The sequence below is a fragment of the Poecile atricapillus genome, chromosome 16, assembly GCF_030490865.1.
Source record: "Poecile atricapillus isolate bPoeAtr1 chromosome 16, bPoeAtr1.hap1, whole genome shotgun sequence".
In the NCBI taxonomy this organism is placed as follows: domain Eukaryota; kingdom Metazoa; phylum Chordata; class Aves; order Passeriformes; family Paridae; genus Poecile; species Poecile atricapillus.
The window spans coordinates 2,462,149-2,482,380 of record NC_081264.1 but is presented as its reverse complement, the minus strand read 5'-3'; the positions used below and the strand labels follow the sequence as shown (position 1 = coordinate 2,482,380).

General features: G+C 48.1%; 3 protein-coding genes across 6 annotated transcripts; 2 read left to right on the top strand and 1 right to left on the bottom strand.

Moving 5' to 3' along the window:
- Window positions 1-223: 223 nt before the first annotated feature.
- Window positions 224-19,911, top strand: SNRNP35 (small nuclear ribonucleoprotein U11/U12 subunit 35). 3 transcript variants are annotated; one of them, XM_058851545.1, is made up of 3 exons: window positions 224-1,356; window positions 16,508-16,617; window positions 18,928-19,911. In XM_058851545.1, the coding sequence occupies exon 3, from the start codon at window positions 18,931-18,933 to the stop codon at window positions 19,726-19,728; it is 798 nt and encodes a 265-aa protein (XP_058707528.1). In that variant the 5' UTR covers window positions 224-1,356; window positions 16,508-16,617; window positions 18,928-18,930; the 3' UTR covers window positions 19,729-19,911. The 3 variants fall into 3 exon arrangements, with proteins under 3 accessions (XP_058707528.1, XP_058707527.1, XP_058707526.1); XM_058851544.1 differs by lacking the exon at window positions 224-1,356 and adding an exon at window positions 13,514-13,753; XM_058851543.1 differs by lacking the exons at window positions 224-1,356; window positions 16,508-16,617 and adding an exon at window positions 18,277-18,416.
- Window positions 4,050-12,933, top strand: KMT5A (lysine methyltransferase 5A). 2 transcript variants are annotated; one of them, XR_009278941.1, is made up of 9 exons: window positions 4,050-4,279; window positions 4,588-4,682; window positions 6,741-6,897; window positions 7,724-7,940; window positions 8,604-8,688; window positions 9,038-9,097; window positions 9,600-9,790; window positions 10,469-12,349; window positions 12,798-12,933. XR_009278941.1 is itself a non-coding variant. In XM_058851541.1 (8 exons), the coding sequence occupies exons 1-8, from the start codon at window positions 4,087-4,089 to the stop codon at window positions 10,677-10,679; spliced, it is 1,209 nt and encodes a 402-aa protein (XP_058707524.1). In that variant the 5' UTR covers window positions 4,050-4,086; the 3' UTR covers window positions 10,680-12,685. The 2 variants fall into 2 exon arrangements, 1 of the variants encoding a protein (XP_058707524.1); XM_058851541.1 differs by lacking the exon at window positions 12,798-12,933 and having other exon boundaries at window positions 10,469-12,685.
- RILPL2 (Rab interacting lysosomal protein like 2) lies at window positions 13,768-18,340 on the bottom strand. Its single transcript, XM_058851546.1, has 4 exons — window positions 17,900-18,340; window positions 16,974-17,125; window positions 14,633-14,743; window positions 13,768-14,157 (listed from the first exon to the last, which is right to left on the bottom strand). Exons 1-4 carry the CDS (start codon window positions 18,338-18,340, stop codon window positions 14,133-14,135), a joined length of 729 nt encoding a protein of 242 aa, XP_058707529.1. The 3' UTR covers window positions 13,768-14,132.
- Window positions 19,912-20,232: the final 321 nt, after the last annotated feature.

The window sequence follows — 20,232 nt, the reverse complement described above, 5'->3', positions numbered from 1 at the left end:
AAAACAGCAAGTTCCCCGTTCCCTCCCCCAAAAAAAATCCCGGTGTATCCACCGTCCTTCAAATAAGCGACGTCCCTGCGGGCGGCCCCCGGCTCAGGGCGGCGGCCGCAGTCGAGCCTTGGCGATCCGGGCCCGGTTCCCGGTAGGGTGGGGGGAGGGGAAGGCGGAGGCGAACGGCTGCGAGCGGTCACGTGACCGAGGCTCCGCAAGATGGCGGCTGCCGGCGAGAACGCGGCAGCGCGGCGGAGCTCTCGCGATGTCTCGCGTTTCTCGCTGCATCACGGGGCGGGAGGCGCCGTGCGCGCGCCCCCGCCTGAGGCGGCGTTGGCGGGAGCGGCCGCGGAGCGGCGGGACCGGCCCAGGCGCGGGGTCGGGCCCCGGGGGCTGTCGGCGTGAGGGGAAACGGTGATATCCCAGCTCATCCCCGCCCGTGATGTGCGTGAATACGTCTCACTTCAGGTGGCCCCCTGGGCCCGTCCCGTCCCTCCACGGTTGGCGGCTCCGAGCACCCCGGTGCGGCCGGTGCCACCGCGCCCTGAGGACGCCGCCACCTCCGCCCCCTCACAGCGCCGGGACTCTGCGGTGTTCCTGCACAGGAACTGCCCCAGGAGAATGCGGGGGAAACATCCCTGCTGCCCTCCCTGGGGATGTGCCCGGCAGATGAGTTTTCATTTGCTAGTACTTCACAAGCTGCTAATGTGAAACTTGCTGCTGCAAAGAGTGAGTGAAAATCTGGAGACCACTCATGCTAGTTTCACATTTGGAGACATCTTTTTAGCGCTGGAGGCCCCCAGACAGAAGACTTACTAAAAGAGACAATCTTCCAATAAAATGCTTTTCCAGTTGTGTAAGAACATGAAAATTTGTAAGAACTTTCACACAGAATTGAGTCAGATATAGATGAAGTGTGAGCAATCATGAAATTCCTTCAAATGTTCAGCACTACTCATTCGATCTTGTGCAAGTTTGCTTATTTTATCATTTGGCAAATTTAACAGGGATTAATATAACCAGTAAAGGATTAGACAGATTAAGGCTAAACTATTTAAAGACAAAGCAACGTTAATTAAACTGACTTGAGTAATTCAGATTAATCAGTGATGCTTCAGATGGAGAAAAAGACGACAGAAATGTGGCCAGAGACCAGAAGAACAATTTAAATGGCAGCTTTTGTCTTGATTATTGCCCTCTGCACACTTCAAATGAAGGCATAATGAAGTACAGCTCACACGTGCTAAATCGAACTTTAAATCTCAGCACCTTTATACAATCGTGACAAGAAAGGGAGGGTTTCGATGTCTTGAGTTGAAAAGGGAGTTACCTGACAGCGTTTGTGATCATCCTCGACTGGAATAGGTGAGTAATCCCACTGGTGGAAATGCTGCTTTCCATTGGCGTGGAATTAACACACACACATTTGTCTGCAGGACTCTGTTTCCATAGAATTTTGCATGTAATTCACGGGTCTCGCTGCACTTTCTAGTCAGAGATTTTTTTATTTTATTATTTTTTTTAATCATTGGCAGATACAATTCTGAATGTAATTATATTTTATAATCTATGAAATGCAGTTAGCACCTACTGGCATTTTATTCTGTGACTTTATAAAATGATATTGCTTAATGTAATACTCAGCAGTTACCCTCAGGGATTGTTTTTGCTTGATTTCTAGTGGCTGAAGCACAAATTGTAGGGATTTCATCTTGTGAACGAGAAATTTGTGTAAATGCTGTCATATATTTTGCAAATTGCAAATATGACAGGTGCTGTGTGAGAACTTGCTCTCAGGTGGAAATATTTAACAAGCATCTCCTTGGTATATTCGACAGAAAATGAAACCATGAATTCAAAGATAAAATAAGATTTGTTTTAAACTGGATGAAGCGTTCGTCTAGACCGAAGTGATTTACCTTGAAGATTTTCTTCTCTTTCTGAGCAAATCGACGCCTCGCTCGTTCTTCCATCCCTTCCCCCACAAAACAATTTCACATTTCCGCAGTAAAACGTGGTGCTCCCGGGAGCTGCTCATGCGGCACTACGGGAGAGAATATTTAGGTCACTGGGTTTTAGCGCTGGTTCTAGCGGGAGTCGCGCTGCTCCCTCTGGATTACGGGATCCGTGTGTCCTGAGTCACAGACACGGGCGGCTCCAGCCTCACTCTTTTGGGCTGGAGCCCTTAACATTTTGAACTTCATCTCTGGCTTTCGGTCGCCGCCAGCTGAGGGGTAAAGCCAACATGTTTTGCTAATTCACGGTGTGATCCCACCGCGCCGGGAGCAGCGGCCAGTTAGAGATGACGTTGTTTTCTTTGTTGCTCTGGGGAAGAGAATTGCTTGGCTTCCTTTGCCCTCTACTGGTGGCCCGCACAGCTTCGATGCCAACTCGGTTGCTTTGTTTAATATACATATACAAAATAATTATTTAAAATATACAACCCCCAACAGCTGAGCAAAACCACAGTTGAGGGCGTTTCCAGAGCTTTCCCAAGACATTAGGAGGAGTGTTCCCTATTATTGCAAGAAGGAAATCATCTTAGTAATTTATGAAGATTTTTTTTTTCCCAGTTGCATCCCAGCTGTGTGATAAGTACAGTGCGAACTAGGGTGGAAAAATTAGAGCAGTGTCTGCTCTGCTGCTTTTGCAGAGAGCTTGGAGTACCTGCCGTGATGGAAGAACACCATGGACATGGATGTTCATGGACATGATACCCAGAGGACATCAGCTGGCTGCAGTTAGGAGTTTACAGGAAAATACCCAGTGCGTTTTGGTTGCTTGTCTGTAAAATTCATGTGCCTGGTGATCGAAGACCCAGACGTAACAAATGACAGTGCCCATGCAGAGCTGGGTTTGTTCTGTCTTCTCCCAAAGTGCCTGAATGCAGAGTTAAAACAAGAAGAGGAGGGGGTAGACTGGAACGCTGTGATGCCTTCTGAGACTCCTTTGCAGTCACAATAAATTCCTGTCCTGTGAGCCCCCAACTGCTCTGGGACAGCTTGGAAAGGACGAGGCCCCAAATTCTTGTTTAAGATGAAAAGGTTTTTGGTTTTTTTTTTTCCTGTTCTAAAGGTAAAGGATGATTTTCAGCTGTATCACCAAACCGGCTGTTTATATCACTGTGGGAATGCCCAAGAGACAAGCAGCAGCCTGTGGCTACAGATAAGCCTTGGGTGGGAAGCCACCCCCGTGGCGATAGCGCTTGGGTCAGCGCAAGTGCCACCACGCCATGTCCTGAGCACACTCAGGTAGGCCTTGCTGCAGGAGGGGTGACACAGATAAGAAACAAGAGTCAAGCACTGTTGCTCAATGTAAGTGTTTTGCTTATCATGGAGCACCAAAGTCCTGTGTGGCAATTTCCTGACTTCCATGATGGAATCAACTTGGCATCCATCCAGATCCTGATCCCTGTGTGCTCTTGTCTCATTGCTGTGTTACTCTTTGCCACTGTACTTTCCTGATTTCAAAGGGTATGTACTAGTCCTGTTGGCAGCTTCTGACCAGGCAATCGATGTTGAAGGCAGTTCCAGCTCTCCTGGTGATAATGACGGCTCTGTCATTTGGCTTTGTAATATTTTAGCTGCCCTCGTTATAGAATGGGGATTTACACAAGGTCTTTGATGCTTTAGTGCAATACTTGAGTATTATCTTCTCTCCAGGCAAGCTTGGAAGATGGAACTAATACACATAAATTTCAACCAGGGAGATCTAAACTAAATATTGCGTAAAGCAGCCTAATAATTTCGCACAGCAGATTTTTATAATCCCGCCAGGATTAGGAGTCCCCAGTCCCCGCTGCATGGCAGCGGGGGCCGTGTGCCCTGCGGAGAGGTGCAGGAGGGAGGCGGCGTTGCCGGGAGGTGCCGGTGCAGCGGCAGAGCGGACGGGGCGGGGGCAGCACCGGAGGGTCCCGCTCCCGCGCGCTCCCACCCACGTGGCGCGGCCCGGCCGTGGGAGGGGCAGTCCCTGCCGGACAGCCAATCAGAGCGCTGCCTGCCCTCCGCACGGGCCAATCAGCGCCCAGCGAACACACATTTAAACCCTGTTCCCGGGAGCCGCGGCCACCGCGGTGTGACAGGGAGAGGGCGGGTTATGGCCCCTTGCGCCAATCAGAGGCCTGAACGCGATAATTGGCAGAAGATTAAACCAATGGGATTGCCAAGAGTAACGCGGCGTCGCCCTGCGGAGCGGTTGGCGGCGGCGGGGACTCCGCGGGGACAGTCGGGGCCGCCCGGCGCGGGGGCTCCGGGGCGCGGGGCCGCCGCCGCCGCCGCCATGGCCGGAGGTGCGCGGGGCGGAGCGGGCACGAGCCGAGAGGGGCCGGGGAGCGGCGGGGCCAGCGGGGCTGGGCCCGCGCGGCGCGGGGCATCTCCGCGGCGCGGAAGCTCCTCCTGGGAGGTGCGGGGAGCCGGGGCCGGCGGGACTCCTCCCCCGCGCGGTGTGCGCAGCTCGCCGGGAAGGGGCTGGGCCGCCGCGGCTCGCCCTGCCGCATCCAGCCCTTTAAACATGGCGCAGGCCGCGGCGGCCGGGCGATGACCGCGGGCGGCAGCGCCGGACATGGCTCAGGCGCCGATCTTCCCCCGTTGCTCCTAGGGAAGAACATGCCCAAGACCAGGGCGGGCGGCGTGGAGAAGGCAAGTCCCGAGAGCGCCGAGAGGAAGGGCCCTGGCCGCCCCCGGGCCGGCGGGGTAAGCAGTGCCCGGGCCTGGGCGGGCGGAGCGGGACGGGCGGCTCCCGGGGTCTGCTGTGCCCTCCGCTTCCCCCCGGTGCGGGCGAGCCGGCGTGCGGGCTGCCCCGGGGAGCTGCGGGGCCCGGGCCTTCGGGGACCCCGCAAATCATTCAGAAATCGTTAACTTCTAAGTACCGTCCGACTCTTTCCTTGCTTCTCTGTGCCCTACCGCAGACAGGCCCTAGGCTCGGCGTTCCCTCCGTGCCATCTTCCCCGTCCTGTAGTTCTGTCACAGGCAGCTGGCCGGAGGCTGCTTGTCTCTTTGCATTTAACTCCGAATGGAAATAATTGTGGCTATTGCATCAAACCCCGGAGCCCCTCAGCAGCCTTTCGTATGTTTTGCTGTGCTGAGAAAATCTCTGCTCTCCGGGGTCTCAAGGCTGGCACAGACAAAGACGTGGCAGCGGCGTCTCGGTTGCGCCAAGAGCACAGCAGGCAGGGAGCTGGGAATGAAGGGAGGAAGCTATGCTGGAAAAATAGTTGTTCGTTTCCTGTTCATGGTGTATTCAAAGCCTGAAGGCTCAGCTGGCAGGTGGACTGCAGTTCACTGCTTTGGGCTTTCTCCACAAATGCCTGTATTTAAACTTCTTACTTAATCTTGAGGACTTTGAAGCTCAGGGTTCTTTGCTTGCAGTTATTAAAACGGAGTGATTTCATAGCGTTTCATGCTTTGAAGCCCCGTTTTTTTAATAAGCAAGTTTAGCCTTTCATAGGCCTTTCAGAAACGTTGGAGGTCAGGGAGTGTCTGTCTGATTTGATTTTTTTCAGGCTGTTCCATCATAATCGCAATCTTTAGTAGAGTTTATTTGTGGACTAGGATTTGAGCCTTTAACTGATCTGATTTTGTGTGAATTATGTACATAGGAAGTTTGTCATTCTTGACTACGTTAATTATTAAAATTATCCTATCTGTTCTATTGTGTACTTTGTTTACTTTGTTATTGTCTGTGACTGAAATACTGAGGTATTTGTTTAGTCAGCTATATTTGAGCTATCTTTTTTTTAACTACTGGGACCCTTTGTTCCTTGCTTTTCTACAAAAATGGATGCATATTTTTGTTGTTTTAACTGGCTTGCAATGTCTGCAAATTGCTTTTGGTTGAGTCAAACTATAGCCAAGAAAAACTCATTCTGCCCAAGTTGCATCTGTTTGTCCAGACTCTGAGATTTCACGGTTGGGATCCGTGTGCCTGACGTACCCTGCACAGGCAAACATAGCCAGGTGGCAGGAGACTGTAAAAGCAAAGGTGACAGGTGACCCTGCTCACTTGTTGGCATCTTGGAGCCTGAGCCTGTGAACAAACCCCAGGCTCTGTGGTGTCTGGCCATGCCAAAGGGTTTTGCCATTTTCCTGACTGGTCCTTGCCCTCTTTAATGGGCTTTTCTGCCATAAACAACTTTTACACTTTATTTTTGTATCATATAATGGCTAAGAGGATAGCACTGTTTATCTCCTATGCTTTGCTGAGAGATGTCACTCAAGGTAGGCTGTAAAACTGATTCCTGTGCTGCTTAGTTGAGCATATAATTTACTGCAGCAATATTTGTCACCTCCTGAGAGTAGCTGGGTAGCTCGTACCTTTTTGGCTGTGAGCGTTCTGTACTGGGCCTGGACAATTTTTGCTGCGTTATTCATATTTTTTTTGGCTTGTGCTCTTTGAGGCCGCCTTCCTCCCCAGGAGCTCAGGCTTGGGGTTTGTGTTTTTTTTAGCACCAAAGTTCATGCTGTGAAGCACAAGGGTGGAGGCTGGAGTTAGCTATGACTACCTCATACTGCTACATTTTATGTGAAAGCTCTCTTGGACTGAGAGCTTGCATTAGTTAAGTTCTCAGAGTGCTCAGCACTGTTATGTTTTTACTTAGAAATCACAACGTCAGTGAGGGTTATGCTTCAAACAGTGTAAATTGCAGCAGCACAATCACCTGTCAGCCCTGGTTGCTGCAAACTGTTGTGGATGCCAACCTGAGGTTCCTGGAATCTCTGCTGAACTGATTTTTTTGTGTGGGTCTGTTTTAGGAGAATGTGTTTATTGGTCAATCCAAAATCTACAGCTACCTGAATCCCAACAAAGCCCCTGGTGCTCGCCCCCCGCTACAAGAAGAAAACTCTGTCATGTATCACGAGGTGAAATGTCAGGGCAAAACACTAAAGGAAACCTACAGGAAAGGAGCTGGTAAGATTGAGCTTTGGATTGCTTATCTTGGTGAATGTGCCCCCACCACCCCCAATTCTAACATTTTCATCAAGACATAAAAGCCTAAATTGTGGATGCTGAGTGCCAGGCTTCACAGCTGTAACTAGAAGCACAGGCTTCTGGTAGTGACTAGAAATGGGAATGTTCAGTAAGTTTATGAAGGGCAAGAAGATCCATCTGGCTTGTGTTTAAAGGTGCATTTAACAGCATTGGTAATTTGTCAAAGCACTGTGATGCAAACACTTTCAGCAAGCAGGTATTTTAAGTCCCATTTGACGCAGGGAGTGACAGGCTTTCTGGAGACTTGGAGCCTTTAGTTCCTAATTTGGCTCCCCAGTTTTGACAAGGAAGTGAAGATGGCTTTAGCTTGCCCCACTGCTGAGGCCTTGCAGCTGTGCTTCTTTTCTCCAGTGAGACTGAAACATCTGTCTCAGCAGATGGGACTGCTAAACCTGATGATTTACTCCACATAAAAACGTTATTTGGCTTTAAAACACGCTCACCTACCTCCTGTCTAAAGAGGAGGATGTGGTTGTATTGGGGTAGGATGTAAAAAAACAAGTTAATGCTGGTTGTGGGGAGTGTAGATTTCTTGTCATTGCCAGCCCTTTAGCTCCCATGGATTTAGCCTGGGTGGCATTGGTCACTTGGTACCAACATCTGCAGTTGCTGAGCCCAGCAGTGCAGGGTCATTGCTGTCCTTTTTCTCTCAGTTGGCAGAACTATAAACCACTGCAATTCATTTAAAGCACTTAGGTATAGTTGGCCCTAAGTTCAGAGCCTTACTCAGTTTCCTTGTCACCAGGAAAAAAGAATGGTGGCAAAATAGTTGAAGGTGCTGTGAAACCAGAAGACCAGAAGGATAAGGAAGGTGGGTGCAATCCTTCAGTGCCCTCTTTTGATCAAAACCAAGAAACTGTGGAAACCCAGAAGACTCCCCTGCCTGCAGACTGTGCTGAGGAGGCCAATGCAAAGCCAGCTCAGAAGAAGATGGTTAAAGCAAAACGAGGGCCAAGGAAAAAGTAAGTGACTGGTGGAACTGTGAAAAGACAGCTCTTTGTTTTCTCAAGAATATCACCTTTTAAAAACCCTAAAATAGCATCCAAGTATCGTACTTTGCAGAGGACTTGTTTGTCTTGAAAGCAAGGTTAGGGTGTTCTATTATTCTATCACAAGTGAAGTATTTTCTGGTCACCTATGGAAAAAAAAGTTAATGATCCATTAAGACCTACTTTCCTGTGGACAAATGAGAATGTGTCTTGTCAGAAACAGCAGTTGGAGGTTTCCTGGCTGAGCTGATACCCTTTCTCATGGTATCAGAGTAATGTGACCTAACATTAATGAATTCCTTGCCAAGCAGTTTTCATGACCTAAATTTTCGAGTGCCTTCTGGCAAGGCACACAGGGGGCCCCAGACTTGTAATGTGACCTTCAGTTGATTTCCAACGACATCTCACTTTTATTGTTCAAGAATTAGTACTGGAGTAATGGAAATAATGTGGGGAAGAAAAGGGGATGTAGCTGTGGTTTTAAGCTAAGAGCAAGGGTAAAAAACACTGATTCATGTGGATCACTTTTCAACTTACCAAGCTCAAATAAAAATTTCTTGCACATAACTTTGCTCTAGAGGTGTAACTTAACTTAAGTAGTGTGAAATATGTTGTGTTTTCTTTCTCACTCCTTAGAACACAAGGGAGAGCACCAAACCGAAAAGTGACAGATTATTACCCAGTTAGAAGAAGTTCCAGGAAGAGCAAATCTGAATTGGAGGTAGTGCTTCTTGTTAAAATGACATTACTTATAACATGTCTGATTAGCTGAAAATTTGGGGAAGTGTGTAACTATCTGTAAATGGTTTCCATTTCAAATGGAGTAATTGTAATTGAAGTATTGTTAAGAACATGCTTAAAATTTGGAAATGCTGGTCCAGTTTAGGATCTAGCTGTTTATGTATTTTGAGGGGCAGAAATCTCTCTCTCTGCCATCCAGTTTGCTGGAAATATGAGATGGTTTGGAACAATGAGTGTCACTGGTTGGTTATTTCCTTCCAGCTCTAGAATAATAGCTACAAAAGCTATCAACAACATTGTGGTTTTGTTTGTTCTTGTTTATTCTGCAGACTGAGGAAAGGAGGAAAATAGATGAGCTGATTACAAGTGGGAAAGAAGAAGGAATGAAGGTAACTGCAGTGCCAACCTAAGTAGTCATGTACTGTTTATTTTACAGTATCTTGATGTTAATCTGTGTAAACAGAGAGTAGCAGAATTCAGTCTTGGGACCCTGTGATTCTCTGATGAAACTGCAGGAAAACTGGAACACACAGTCCTTCCTTTTGAGTGAGCAGTGTTGATCTCTGAAGGATGTGTATGTGCAGTCCCGGTTATAAATACTGAGGGCGTTTTAAGGTCTTTACAGAAATGCAGTCCTAAGTTCTTTGTTTGGAAGACTTTGTGTCCAGCTACCCAGTAACTGAGAGTGTGTCCCAAACTCATCCTGCATTTCTTCCACAGTGCCAAGCATTGTGCTTCTATCTGCTTCATTCTGCAGCTTTTGTCTGCAGTACACACAAATTCCCTTTTACAGCATCTTTTTAATGACAAATCATTTCGTAGTAATCAGCGTATCTGCAATGATGTAAATCAGCTGGGAAATGAGAAAGTATTTTCTTTTCAACTCAACAGATTGATTACATTGATGGCAAAGGGAGAGGAGTAATTGCTACTAAACATTTTAATCGAGGAGAATTTGTGGTTGAATATCACGGGGATCTCATCGAGATCACTGATGCCAAGAAACGAGAGGCTGTGTATGCTCAAGACCCATCCACAGGCTGCTACATGTACTATTTCCAGTACCTCAGCAAAACCTACTGGTAAGCTCAGGTTTCCATCAACAGGGGCTTTGAATGCTGCTGATTCTTTTATTATTTTCATGCAAATTTTTTTGTTTTTAATGGGAACTTTGAATTATGAAATCTTTTGGAGCATTGATCCATGGTCTGAGAGCCTCCTATATGTCTGGGCTGTGAGGAATGGTAGGTGACTCAAAGCTCTGTTCTGTCTACTTGGATGAGGCTTGTAGTTCTGCAGTGGTCTTCTGCCTAAATTTATCCTCTTGTAAAATGAACTCCTTTATCTGAGTTGCGAGGAGCTGGTTTGGAAAGCAAGGAAGGACAGACTCTGACTTTGACTGGGTGTCCTTGTTTCTCCAGTCTCTGACACCCACTTCAGTTCAAGCTTTATAATTTGTTTCACATCTAGATTCTGCTATTCCTGGAAACAGGCAGCTCAGATAGTCCAAAGGTTTTGATTTCTGGGTTTTGTGCTAACTTAAAAATCTCCCAAAGTTGTTTCAGTTTCCCTGCCTTGCCATATTGTGGCTATCTATTTAATCATGATTGTTCTGTGATGTAACATGATAATGTTCTGTTTCTCCTTAATTTTTCAAGACTTGTGTGGATTCCTCCTTTGTCTGATTTGCACTTTGGGCTTGGACCACAAACGTGCCCCTGTCCCAGGCGCAATCCCGCCTTCTGTTCTTGCTCTTTCAGTGTTGATGCTACGAAAGAAACGAATCGTCTGGGAAGGCTCATTAATCACAGCAAGTGTGGCAATTGTCAGACCAAGCTCCACGACATCGATGGTGTGCCTCATCTCATCCTCATAGCTTCCAGGGACATTAAGGCAGGTGAAGAACTGTTGTACGACTATGGAGACAGAAGCAAAGCTTCCATAGAAGCTCACCCGTGGCTGAAACACTAACTCATCTTCCTTGTTTTGGGGTTTTTATTTTTGGACTGAGTGTTCTACAAGGAGTCAGTGAATTTTGTTTTCCTGCCCTCACTTCTCTCAGCTTTCTTAGTGGATGGCTTATGGTCTTCCAAGCTCCTTAAAAACTGCCTTTTTGCTTTGCAGTATTTAAATACCTATTACAGTTTTCCAGGCAGGCTTGAATAATTGATCTTAGATTGCCAAAACTTTTATATCATAAAAGGAAAACCCTCCTTAAAATTTGAATGCTTCTGCATAGTGACCAGTGCCACTTGAGTAGTGAAAGACTTGCACAGAAACTTAATCACTGGGTTTGTGCTTCTGCTTTTGCAAGGAAATCTCACGCTCCTCTTTGGGGTGCTGAACTTGGCTTTATGACAGAAGTACTGCTGTACTCTGGCTTGGTCATTCAGTGGCTTGACTGCCTGTCAGACTGCTTTTCACAGCCCAGTGTTGACAGGCTTCTCTGAGATGGATGCTACTGTCATTCTCAAATAATTTGTGGTAGGAATCCAGTTTCTCCTGTGTCATACATTCTGTTGGCAGTGAACTTCAAATGCACTGGCACTGAGGGAAAAGGATGGTTGGATTGGCTGTTTCCTTTGGAGAAGTGACTCCCAGCCAAATGAGGATGAATCTTGATAGACTGGGTTGATACTGATTACAGATGTGAAGACAGAACTTCACAATGAGAATCAATGTTTGACATTTACTTGTTTTCTAAACTTTGAGAAGGTACCTTTTTTATAGTTGATGGCTGATTCTTGGAGGTGTCTCCCAGAGGATTTTAAAGAAGTAAAAGCTCTCTCCAAAAATTTTTATATTACCTTCCTATGCTAATTAGCCACATCAGAAGCTATTTATTTACTGTGAATGCTTGAAGTAGAGCATAGTGGTTCCGAAAATAGGAGTCATCTTCATATGCAGCTTCAAACTGTAGTGATGGAGTTCATGCAGTGAAGAAAGTAGATTCCTTATTGCCTGGTCCTGTAGGTCTGTCCAGCACGGTCTGGTCCCACTGTCTCACAGGGGAGTCGAGCGCTTGGCATCTCGTGGATGTTCGGAACGTTACTGTTGGAGAGCCAAATCTGGGATATAGGCAGGCAATACAATGCAGGTCCTTTATGTTAAAGATGAATTCTTACCAGTTGGAATTTTTGCCAAGGCAGGCTTGGCATGTGTGTAGATGAAAATGGCTGTGAGCCATCAGCCACGCTTGCTGCTGGAAGATGTCAGCAAGGGATCTGTGGCTCTGTTAATGTCTTCTATTCCTCATGTCTTGAAGGCTGCTGCTGTTCCAGCTGAATGCCCTCTAGACAATCTTATGCTTGCCTATGTGATAGGTCAGATAGCAACAACATCCTGGTTGTGTGCTCCAGCAGCAAGAGAGGTGGCTTAGTGATGTATTTTTTAAATTAAAAACTTGAAGACAATGTCTCTGTAAAATAAAGAATATATTTATTATTGATGAAACGGCTGCTATACTACCTGTCTCCATTGCAGTTCATGAGCATTTTGAAAGAAAGCTGTGAAAATCATTAGCTATTAAATGCTTTATATTATTTACTGCTTCACACAAGGCAAACTCGTCAGAGCAAGCCTGGGTATTTTCCCATTTCTGAAGAATTAACTGGAGACCTGTTACATGTACTGAGTTTCAGGTAAGCCTTGTTGGTCAACTTGTCTGAGTTGGCACAGATTTTTTTCTGGTCTCAGTAACAGAGACCTCAGTAATTGTACATGTCCTGTTAAACTAGAGCACTTCCCTTAAGTCAAAATTGGAATTAATTTTTTTGGTTTATTTTATTTAAACATTTACTTGTTCTCTATCAGGTTGAATAGCTTAAAACCTCTGTACTTCAGCATCACTTTTGTAAACCAGAAAGGGGAAAGATCTCCCTGTTTTACATAAAAAGAAAATGTCTTCTCTGAAAGCTTAACTGGTAATTGAGTAGCACTGCGTTGGAGGATGGAAATAAAGCTCATGTTGCACTGCATATGTATCCTTTACTTTTCTAGGAACACCTATAGAGATCTATAGCTCAATCTCAATGTAATTCTCACAGGAATGTGTCATTTGGATGTTTTTTCTTCCTCTGTGCCTCACAGGAAGGCTTCATCTCCTAACAAGGTGTCAGGGAAAGATACCCTTGGGTTGGGAGCTAAACTGCTTTTTTTAAAGGAGATTGGAAAATACATCCCTGGATAAACCATGGAAGAGGATGGAATTCAGGTCACATGTAAGCATCTCTCTTGAGCTCAGAGGCACATCCTGGCTGTCGCTGATTGTTTCTTTGTTTAATTTTTCTGTGCACAAAGCCTCTGCTCAAGCAATGCAGTAACTGCCTTCCCTGCTGCCATGCTCTAGAAAATACACAATGAGGGCATGGCCAAGGCTTATTGATATTTTGAAGATGGCAAAAGGACTCCAGTGGTTCTGTGCCCTGGCTGAACCAGCTGGCTCAGGTCAGCCATCTGTGGTGTGGCCTTGCTAACAGACACTTGTTCCTGACCTCAGAAGAGAGGTTGCAGCTCTGCCTTCTGCTGAGCCACATTCACATTGTGCAGCTGAGCAGATGTGTGAAGTGTCCTATATTTTTCATGCTGCCAGTGTAGGAGAGGGAATCAAAAGACTTCAGAGCCTGCTTTTATTTCTGAAGAGAGTAAGATCACAGTTTGATACCTGTCACTGCTTCTTTTATGTCTCTTCAGACTTCTCTGCTCTGGATATTCTACCTTTCTAAATAGAGAACCTAATTGGTGTCTTTCAAGCTTCTTTTCCCACTCCTCTGTTTGCCCTATATGCTTCCACTGGTGCTAAATCTCATTACTGGGGCCAATACACAGCTTGTGGCAGGTGATTGAAAGAACAGAGCTTATGCAAAACACAGCTGCCTACCACAGGAGACTTTCAGCAGTCAGAAATGAAATGTTTGGTGCATCTGTTCCAGTCTGAGCACTGCCTGCACCTCAGTCCTTCATGTGGGCAGAGCCCAATTGCTTTTCTTCCTTTGCTGTGCTTTTCTCCACCGTTCATCTCGCCCCCAACCAACCACTTGTGAATGGTATGTCTCTCTTAACTTATCTTCATCTTCTGAAATCATTTGTGTTGAATGTTTTGATAGCTGGACAGGATCAGTATGTTGTAGTACAGATCATCACAGGCTCTCTTAATAAGAATAAACCCCAGCTTTGTATAAACATTTTATTTTCTACATGTGGGTAATATCTGACAGTAAGAAATACAAAAATTGTTTCTGAAACAGTTTCTGAAAAAGCAGAGTAAAATCTATTCTGAAAGAATATTATACAACATGATGTTAATGAGATTGCTCATTCTCTACAGCAGGAGTGATGCTGCTGCTTCCAATCATTGTCTTTCCCAGCGCCTCTGAGGCTCATCAGTGCCATTCTCACCAGCAGCAGTTAAGTCCTTGAGGATGCTCATTTTCCATGTTTAAAAGAAAACCTAAAATAAAAGGGAAAAAATCAATAGCAGAAAGGAAACAATAGTGTACAACTGGGAAACAAGGAAGAGGCAGGGGGCTGGCCCTGTCAGTGTGCTATTTTGGGAGACTTTAGGGACAGACCCTGAGCTGTGGGTTTTGTGTACAATGTAAACAAAGCCTGGGGCCAGCCAGGGTGCTCCCACAGCACAGCCCTGAGGGGCTGGCAGGGGAGGCAAGCATTGAATCATTTTGCTCAGGAATGCTTGTTTTTCCTAGGAAAAAAGTGACTCCCTGCTTGCCTGGGTGGAGGTTGCTTTCCTGTGCAGTGCTTTTTCCCCAGGAAGAGATTGCTTTATCAGGTTTTTAACTTTACATGGAGAGTAGAAAACAATATCCAGCCAACTGGGCTAAAGTTCAGCATCCATCCCTGGCTTCACTGTACACAGTGGGTCATATCCTTACAAATTCTGCCCCAAAATCTGCAGACAAACTTACAGACGTTTGATGATTGTCTTCTCTTCACTGTCCTTGCTGGTGCCAGCACTTCTGCCACTGACTTCTTTTTCCAGTTCTTCAGTTTGGTCCCTTTTCTGTGAGATGATCCCACTGGCAAAGGAAATGGTTTTGTTTATTTTTTTTTTGTGGGTTTGCGCAGAATGTGACAGTTAGACCGCTCACAGGGCAGCTGGGACATGGGTGAATGAATGTTCACAGGACAGGGATGGCAGCCCAGCCTCTCTTCCTTGTAGTGAACTGAAAATAATGAATTATTATCCCTAAATACAGCAGTGTAATGGTGCCAGGGTTACGCTTTAATGAGAACACTAAAAAAGTAACAAACTGACTTCTTCACAGAGGAAAAAATGGCAAATCATAATGAGGGTGAAAGGGAAGTGTAATCACACTTGGATTTGTGCAAAAATCCAAGGATAAAAGGAGGGTGTGGACACAAATGGTGAACTTCTGCAGGGGTGGATGTGTGGTACCTCCAGCGCAGCCACCCAGGCTCACACCAGGCCTGGGAACAGATGGGAGATTCCCAACTCCCCTGCAAGGCAGGTGCCTGTTCCTCTTTCCACCCTACAGAGGAGAGAAGAAAGGCTTTGCCTCAGCTGTAGATTTTGCCATCCTACTTCAGTGTTTCTACACTCCAGAAGTTATAACCGCCTACTCCAGGCAGCAGTTTCAGTTTGACCAAAGGGTGTTTTCCCTGCCTGGAAAGGGGTTAGATTTTCCCAGCCTGCACACTCAGTGTTTTCACAGCGTGTCCTGAGCTGACCTCAGTCCTTTGGAGAGCTCAGTGGATCAAAGCCTGTGACTGCAGTAGCTGCGGGCGAAGAGTAGCCAAGCAACAATCAACTGGATTCAGAAATAAAAACACAGAGCACTTAAAAACTGGTGTGACACCATCACGGGGTAATTCTGAGGCAGACTCTCCTCTTGGACAAATGACACAAAGAGCTGTTGGGTGACACTGCAGAGTTTCAACCTCCACATGGCAATTTCTACCCAGAAACCATGATGAAAAATGCAGCCCCCAAACACCACCAGTCACTTGGAGCCAGTCTCTGAGATGTTTGTTACCTTGTGTTATACAGTGCTTATTTCCAATGTGCACAAGGCATTTTAGAACATATATTTATCCTCTTCTGCATAATTACTCTTTACTACAATTACAATTAGGATTTTATGTGACTGTTTAGAGGGAAAATGGGTTTTGGCTTAAGCTGTAACACTGTATGAGGAGATAACCTCACAAATTACTCTACCTGGAAAGCAGCCCTGCCCTGCTCTTGTTGCATAGCACTGTGACTCAAATAATTAAATATCTGAAACTATTCCTACTGTTACATTTTTAACTTGGCCTGCACTAAACTGTGTAATAGCTGGAAATCAAAGTAAGAGGCCATTCCACTGCTGCTCAGCAAAGCATCCAGCTGAGCTGGGGAAGTGTTCTGGGGCAGTTTGTAAATTCTTGGATATAAGTGTAACTTCTTGGCTTAACCTGTGTGTTACAGACAAGGCAAAGGGCAGGTTCCCTGTATCCAGGAGGGTGCTGCTGAGATATCCCAACTGAAATCTAATGTGCTCAGATATTTTGTGTCTAGATTAAGAAGGAATTTCTTGACCCAAAGAGTTTATAATCCAACCTGATGAGACGGTGCAGAAATTGGGGTGAATTAATTTGTAACACCAAGATCAAGACCCTTCCCACATCCCACCCTTTGACTTACACTGACTCTCCCTAGAACAAAAACCAAACCCTTCTCTGAAATCACCTCTTTGCACAGTTCAAGGGCCTCTGTTGGCAGTCTTAAAAACCCCACAGCTGATCATGAACGATGAAAGAGCTCAATATTCTGTTTCTAGATCAGTGCCATACCCCCGTGGGAGCGAAGGAGCGGAGAGCAACCAGCATCGTGCTGCAGGAGGAAGGAAACTTTGACTAAAGCTGAGCTGGAAACCCCCCGTGCTCTTTGGTATGTAGTGTGGCTTTAGACACAGTGTGTGTGCAACTGCTGTGACTGCACAGATGAATTCCTGTGCACGAGAAGCCAGCCTGGATGTGGAGTGGGAGTTAACTGTGCGTAGGCTGAGAGTGGGACAATTATGGGAACAGGCTGAGAACTGTGCAGAGGAAAAGGGAGTTTGGTTTTTAAATCATGTTGCATAGAGACTTCATTGCTCCCCCATTTTTCTTTGGTCACTTACATGCCTGGACAGTGCCTATCCTGACCTAGGGGCCCAAACCTGCAAGACTCTCACCTGAGAAGCTTCCCAGACATGATGCACTTGTTATTAGTAGTGTTTGTTCTCTGCTGACTTCAAGCTTTACCTTTTATAGCATTGTAGCTCCTCTTGCACCACCAGAAGCTGAGCTTTCAGCTGGTTCCTCTCCTGCAATACATCTCGGAGCTCTTGTAAAGTGAACCGGGGCCGGTTGGGGTCTGTGAGGTCTATCACCATTTGATCTGGTCCAAGGCTGGGCTGTAAAATTAACAGCAGAGGATCTTGTAACCTCTCAAAAAACAGCATTCAGAGAGTAAAATATCTGGATTTTACAAATACGGAATTTTTAGAACTAGTATGAATTTATCACTATCCTGATTTATTTTTTTTTCCAAGCAGTTAATAATAGTTCCTCATATTTTTGTATTCCCTTAATGACTGTGTTCCCCAGCCAAGCATAGGCCACAACAATGACAGGCTCTGACCACAGTTAAAAGCAAAGTCTCTGTCCCAAAGAGTTTGCAATTTAGTTGTCAAGAAGATGCTGTTATCAGATTGTTCTCAGATGATGAGGGAGGCTGAGCCATCTAATGCCACACTAAAATTCTAAAACCTTTGTAGTAATCAAGACATCCATTTCCCTCACACCAATGTTTGCATACAGTTGTCTCTATGGTGCCGGTGCTGTGCAAGAGCTGAAGACAGTGGGTTTGTACTCTGAACTCTGTGCGTGTCTGCATAACTTTGCTGGGTCAGTCACTGCAGTGAAACTGCAGCGAGGAATCCACAGCGCTGCGACCCGTAACCACCCCGAAGGAACGCGCCTCAAGGCTTTCATGGCCAAAGACGGGAAGTGACTTTGTGAGGCTCAAACAAAAGAGACCACAAACATCGGCCGGCCCATCTGGTGTGGTTCTGGGTGCGCTCCGCGACCCGCGCGTGGTGTGCCCGTGCTGGGGAAGGGACCCGTGTCCCGTGTGTGTCCCCTGTGCCGGGCCATGTCCCCTGTGCTCGGCCGTGTTCCGCACCCACCTGCGGGGCGCTCCCGTGGGCCGCCGCCCGCAGCTGCTCCAGCTCCCGCCGGAGGCTGTCCCGCTCCCGCCGGAGCTGCTCCTCGGCCACGCTGCTCTCGCTCACCAGCGCCTCCAGCATCTCCAGCACCCTGACGATCCTGAACTGCAGCCGGGCGCGGGCGGCGGGCAGCTGCGGCCCGGCGCGGAGCTGCAGCAGGTCCCGGCCCACCACGGAGGAGATGTCGTAGACATCCGCGGCTGTCAGCTGGAACGGGCTCTTCTCCAGAGCGCTCTCCGGGCCGCCATCCTCCTCCTCCTCATCCTCCTCCTCCAGCTCCTCCTCCCCGTCCCGGCCCCGCTCCATGCCCGCCGCGCTCCGGCGCTCCCTCCCAGCCGGGCCGGGCGGCGCTGCCGGCGGGGCCTCGGGCGGAGCGGCCCCTCCCGCCCCCGGCGCTCCCATGGCGGCGGCCGCGGCCCCGCGCCGCTTCCCGCCCGGCCCCTTCCCCTGAGGAGGCACCGCCTGCTCTGCGCTGCCGGTAAGAGACGGGGGGCTCTCCGGCAGCCCCGGGAACCGGCACCGAGGCGGGTGAACGCGTCGGCTTTTCCGCAGCGCCACGTCCGCCTCGGCGGCTCCGGGAGCGAGGCGGGGGGACTGGCGGGCTCCGGGGCTGAAATGGGCCCCGGCGGGAGCGGCTGTGGCTCCTCCGGCCCGGCGGATCGGCCCCTGCCCGCCGGGAGAGCCGTACCGGGCGGGTGACGGGACAAGCGGCGGCGGGAGCGGGGCTGAGGAGCCTCCTCGGGCCGGGCCGGGCCCGCAGGGGAAGGCCGGCGCTCCTCAGGCCGGGGTAGGCCAGGGGAGGATCCGGCTCCACGACACGGCTCTGTCCCGGCACGTGGACTCAACCAACAGCGACACGGCTGTTTAATTTTCGTGTGTCTCGCTTTGGGGGATTTTAGGATGAGCACGCAGTGCAGTGGTGCTGGAAGCGCTTCTGGCTGTTCCTGACACAGCCGTGAGCCTGTGCCGTGTGTGTTCTCCCCCACCAGACAATGGCTGACTGGGCCCCCATAGCGAAGGAGTACGATCCCCTCAAGGCTGGCAGCATCGATGGCACGGACGAGGAGCCCCACGACCGGGCCATATGGCGGGCGATGCTGGCACGGTACGTACCCAACAAGGGCATCACGGGAGATCCTCACCTCACCCTCTTCGTGGCAAGGCTCAATCTTCAGACCACAGAAGAGAAGTTAAAGGAGGTTTTTTCCCGCTATGGAGACATCAGAAAGATCCGTCTGGTTCGAGACCTGGTCACGGGATTTTCCAAGGGTTATGCGTTTATTGAGTACAAAGAGGAGCGCGCGCTCCTGAAGGCCCACAGGGATGCCAACAGGCTGGTCATCGACCAACATGAGATCTTTGTAGACTTTGAACTGGAAAGAACTCTCAAAGGATGGATTCCCCGGAGGCTTGGGGGTGGGTTTGGAGGCAAAAAAGAATCCGGGCAGCTGCGTTTTGGAGGACGGGACAGACCTTTCCGAAAGCCCATCAATTTGCCAAACATGAAAAATGATTTCTATGGAGAAGGATCATCAGAGAAAAGAAACTGGTCTCGTGAGGGAACAAGGGACTGGAGAACAAGGGACCGGGACCATGAGAGGAGCAGGGACAAACGCTGGCCAGAAAGGGAGAGGTCGTGGGCTTGGGGTGACAGTGAGAGAGAGAGGGACTCCAAAGAGGAGAGGAGCAGGGGGAGGGAAAGGAAGGACAGAGACAGGAAGGACAGGGATAGAGACCGGAGCAGGGACAGGGACAGCAAGAAGCAAAGAGATGATGATAAGCACCGATAGGTGACCGTGCCTTGTCTTGGGTGTGTGTGACCTACCCTTATGGCAGCTCACAGCATTCCCAGAACAAGCTGTGGTGTTGCCACCTTGTGCCTGTGACTGCTGCCAGCAGCTCTCTGTAGTTTGGTTCCTAATGCAGTTCAGATGTGTGTTGAATTGTTCTTTAGAGAAAATAAACTTTTGTATTAATGTTTTTGAACTGGTGGGTGCTGTAAGAAATGCACAGGCATTCCACTGAGCCGAGCACACGGCTTGTCTGGCTGCCAGGGTGAGGGGTTATCTGTGGGCCAGATGTCCATGTGTTCCTTATGTGGAGACACAGGAATGGAACAGCAGCAAACTGAAACTTCTGTGCCACAAAACAGGAGCTGATGGGAAGTGGCTTCAATTTTGTGAAGACACTGGGACAGGCAAGACCTTTATTGATACTCTGTCCTCAACTTGTTCTGCCTGGTGAGAGAGAAACGTGGAACCAACCCATTGTCTATGACATGGGAGGATGAAACT

What these genes read in the sequence shown, in the direction of transcription:
- KMT5A (XM_058851541.1), top strand. Translation starts at nt 4,087, where the DNA reads ATGGCCCCTTGCGCCAATCAGAGGCCTGAACGCGATAATTGGCAGAAG. An exon ending in CGCCGCCGCCATGGCCGGAG is followed by an intron (nt 4,280 to 4,587) that starts GTGCGCGGGGCG and finishes CGTTGCTCCTAG; the next exon opens with GGAAGAACATGCCCAAGACC. An exon ending in AAACGAGGGCCAAGGAAAAA is followed by an intron (nt 7,941 to 8,603) that starts GTAAGTGACTGG and finishes CTCACTCCTTAG; the next exon opens with AACACAAGGGAGAGCACCAA.
- RILPL2 (XM_058851546.1), bottom strand. Translation starts at nt 18,340, where the DNA reads ATGGGAGCGCCGGGGGCGGGAGGGGCCGCTCCGCCCGAGGCCCCGCCG. An exon ending in GAGCTACAATGCTATAAAAG is followed by an intron (nt 14,744 to 16,973) that starts GTAAAGCTTGAA and finishes TTCCTTTGCCAG; the next exon opens with TGGGATCATCTCACAGAAAA. An exon ending in AAGACAATCATCAAACGTCT is followed by an intron (nt 14,158 to 14,632) that starts GTAAGTTTGTCT and finishes CTTTTATTTTAG; the next exon opens with GTTTTCTTTTAAACATGGAA.
- SNRNP35 (XM_058851545.1), top strand. Translation starts at nt 18,931, where the DNA reads ATGGCTGACTGGGCCCCCATAGCGAAGGAGTACGATCCCCTCAAGGCT.